Source organism: Aplysia californica, unplaced genomic scaffold, assembly GCF_000002075.1.
Source record: "Aplysia californica isolate F4 #8 unplaced genomic scaffold, AplCal3.0 scaffold00965, whole genome shotgun sequence".
In the NCBI taxonomy this organism is placed as follows: domain Eukaryota; kingdom Metazoa; phylum Mollusca; class Gastropoda; order Aplysiida; family Aplysiidae; genus Aplysia; species Aplysia californica.
Window position 1 is genome coordinate 50,051 of NW_004798235.1, and position 2,469 is coordinate 52,519.

The following is a 2,469-nucleotide window of genomic DNA, read 5'->3' on the forward strand; positions in this document are numbered from 1 at the left end:
TGTGTGTGTGTGTGTGTGTGTGTGTGTGTGTGTGTGTGTGTGTGTGTGTGTTGCCAGTCAGAATCAATAAAATCGTAGATAAATCATATTCCTAAATTACTGTTCTTATGAAGCTCACTTCGAACGAGCTAGGAAGGATAGCCCAGGACAGAGATAAATGGAAGGAGCTTGTAATAGTACGTGGCCTTTACCCTGCTAGGAGTGAAAGGCACTGATGATGATGATAACTATTCTTATGTCGATGTTCTTTTCTTTGTCAATATTTTTTTTTCTCTTTAACCTACATTATCTTTCCTTTAGACTTGCACCGTCCATCTTTAACCTACATTATCTTTCCTTTAAAAACGCACCGTCCCTCCAGGAGTCCGGACCGTGCCACCATCAAGCAGAAGATGCTGTACACGACCAGCAAGAAGGCTCTGAGAAACAAGATGCGAGGCATCCACGCCGAGATACAATGCACGGACGACACGGACCTCACCATGGCCAACATCTTGGAGCGGATCTGCAGCAAATACACGTGACATCCGAGCAACGCCCGCCGCCTATTCCCAACTTACTTTCCATAACTTGTTTTGTCGAAGCTTCGTTGCGTTGCTTCCATAGACTTGATTTATGATGTATCTTAGGCCGGACACTGTCATGGAATAATGATAATATCTTTGACCGGATACTGTCATGGAATTATAATATGATCTTTGACCTGACACTGTCATGGAATTATAGTATGTATGATCTTAGACCTGACACTGTCATGGAATTATGATCTTAGACCGGACACTGTGTGGAATTATAATATGTATGATCTTAGACCGGACACTGTCATGGAATTATATTATGTATGATCTTAGACCGGACACTGTCAAAGAATTATAATATGATCTTAGACCGGACGATTTCATGGAATTATGATAATATCTTAGACCGAACACATTCATGGCTGCCGTTCTTTGTAGTCTATACATATTTTGCAGCGTTACTGCGCTATATGGCTGGGCAAATGAAGGGCAAAACATCAGCCTCGATTAAGTCGAGAGCTTGTAAAAACTTTTCCCTCTTTGAAACTCATTTCGTTCCAAAAAGAGTCAAATGGCGCGCTCAATAGAAACCGGAATTACGTTACAGTGGACAGTCTTGTGTATAGCATAATACAAGTCTATGGTTGCTTCCAATCATCGATATTAGTTGGCGCCTCTTTTGGTGCTGTCAGATACGTTCTACGAGATAATTCTTGGAACTATCTGACAACAAATCATTAAGCTTTTCCAAGAAATCATGCTTTATCCTTGTATGTCTTGGATACGATCACGAAACGTCCGTCTTGTGAGTTTTCTGGATACAACCATGTGATGAAGGGAAAAGCTTCAAATCCCACGCCCCCTCCCTCTCTCCCCCTCTTCCCATAGCCCACCCACCCCACCTCCTTTTTTTCATGCTATCTCAATGCAAACCAGCGAAATAAGATCATTCAAAACTTCATTTTCTCGCTGATGAGCCTTATGAATTTGTCATTTTCCTGATGACTAAAAAGTATGCCTCACATTGTAGAGTTTTGAAACCCTGGGGTACTGTAGAGATGAAAATGCATGAATGTAGACTGGTAGGTTATTGTTCTTGTACATTGTTCCTAGTTGTTTTGTTGAACCGTTTTGACGACAATCAGTGTTATCTTCTCTCGTGAAATGCCCCATCTCCACAAGGAAGATGCATCACCATTTATCATGTACATAATGTCTTTAATTAATTTATTCATGCCTACTCTAGCTAAAGCTTGACTTTCAGTGAGCACTTGTTGAAAGTAGCTTAAAGTAAAAGTTGCATTTTAGATCATGTATGTCATGTACTTTGAGATAAGATTCTGCAGGTTAACGAGTATTTAGGTGACACACCCCTCCCTTTTTTACATCTTTGTTAGTAAGAAAAAAATGAAGTGTCTTCTTTTTTTTGTTTTTAGTAACTCATTAGAGGCAAACTAAGTACATTGTTGGGAACTAACACCCCTACAACATTGTAAGCTTATTTAAAAGGCGAGACTTCCAATATATATAACGTCCAGCTCTGACAGGACAGAGCCAAGTGGGAAAATTAGTGGAAAATGCCTTTTTCGAGGACACAACATTGGACCGAGTTGAGTTTTGAAACCCCGAGTCCACAATTTATTTTGGTGTCGGGTATTACGCTTTAAGAAAATAAAATACATTTGAATATAAGAAGTTTAAGGTCCCTGTAACATAATAATTTTTTTAATCAACATCTAGACGTGATGTTATTTCTGGTGGTACTTTCTTTGAAATCTTGCAATTTGTTTCCACATCCCAGGTTAGGCAATAAATTCTAAATAAATTGAGATTAATAAAAAATGAATAAACGAATAACGAATAGATAAATAAATGAATAAACGAATAACGAAGAGATAAATAAATGAATGAATAAATACATGAATAAATAAATACGTGAATAAATAAATAC

The 2,469-nt window shown here is 38.4% G+C and overlaps 1 protein-coding gene across 1 annotated transcript in view; it reads left to right on the forward strand.

Moving 5' to 3' along the window:
- LOC101849012 (cofilin) overlaps window positions 1–2,379 on the forward strand; it is an 18,470-nt gene extending 16,091 nt beyond the window's left edge. Inside the window, exon 3 of the mRNA XM_035973043.1 lies at window positions 255–2,379. Coding sequence (XP_035828936.1) covers window positions 255–524 — 270 coding nt within the window. The 3' untranslated portion in view covers window positions 525–2,379. The remainder of the gene's footprint in view (window positions 1–254) is intronic.
- Window positions 2,380–2,469: the final 90 nt, after the last annotated feature.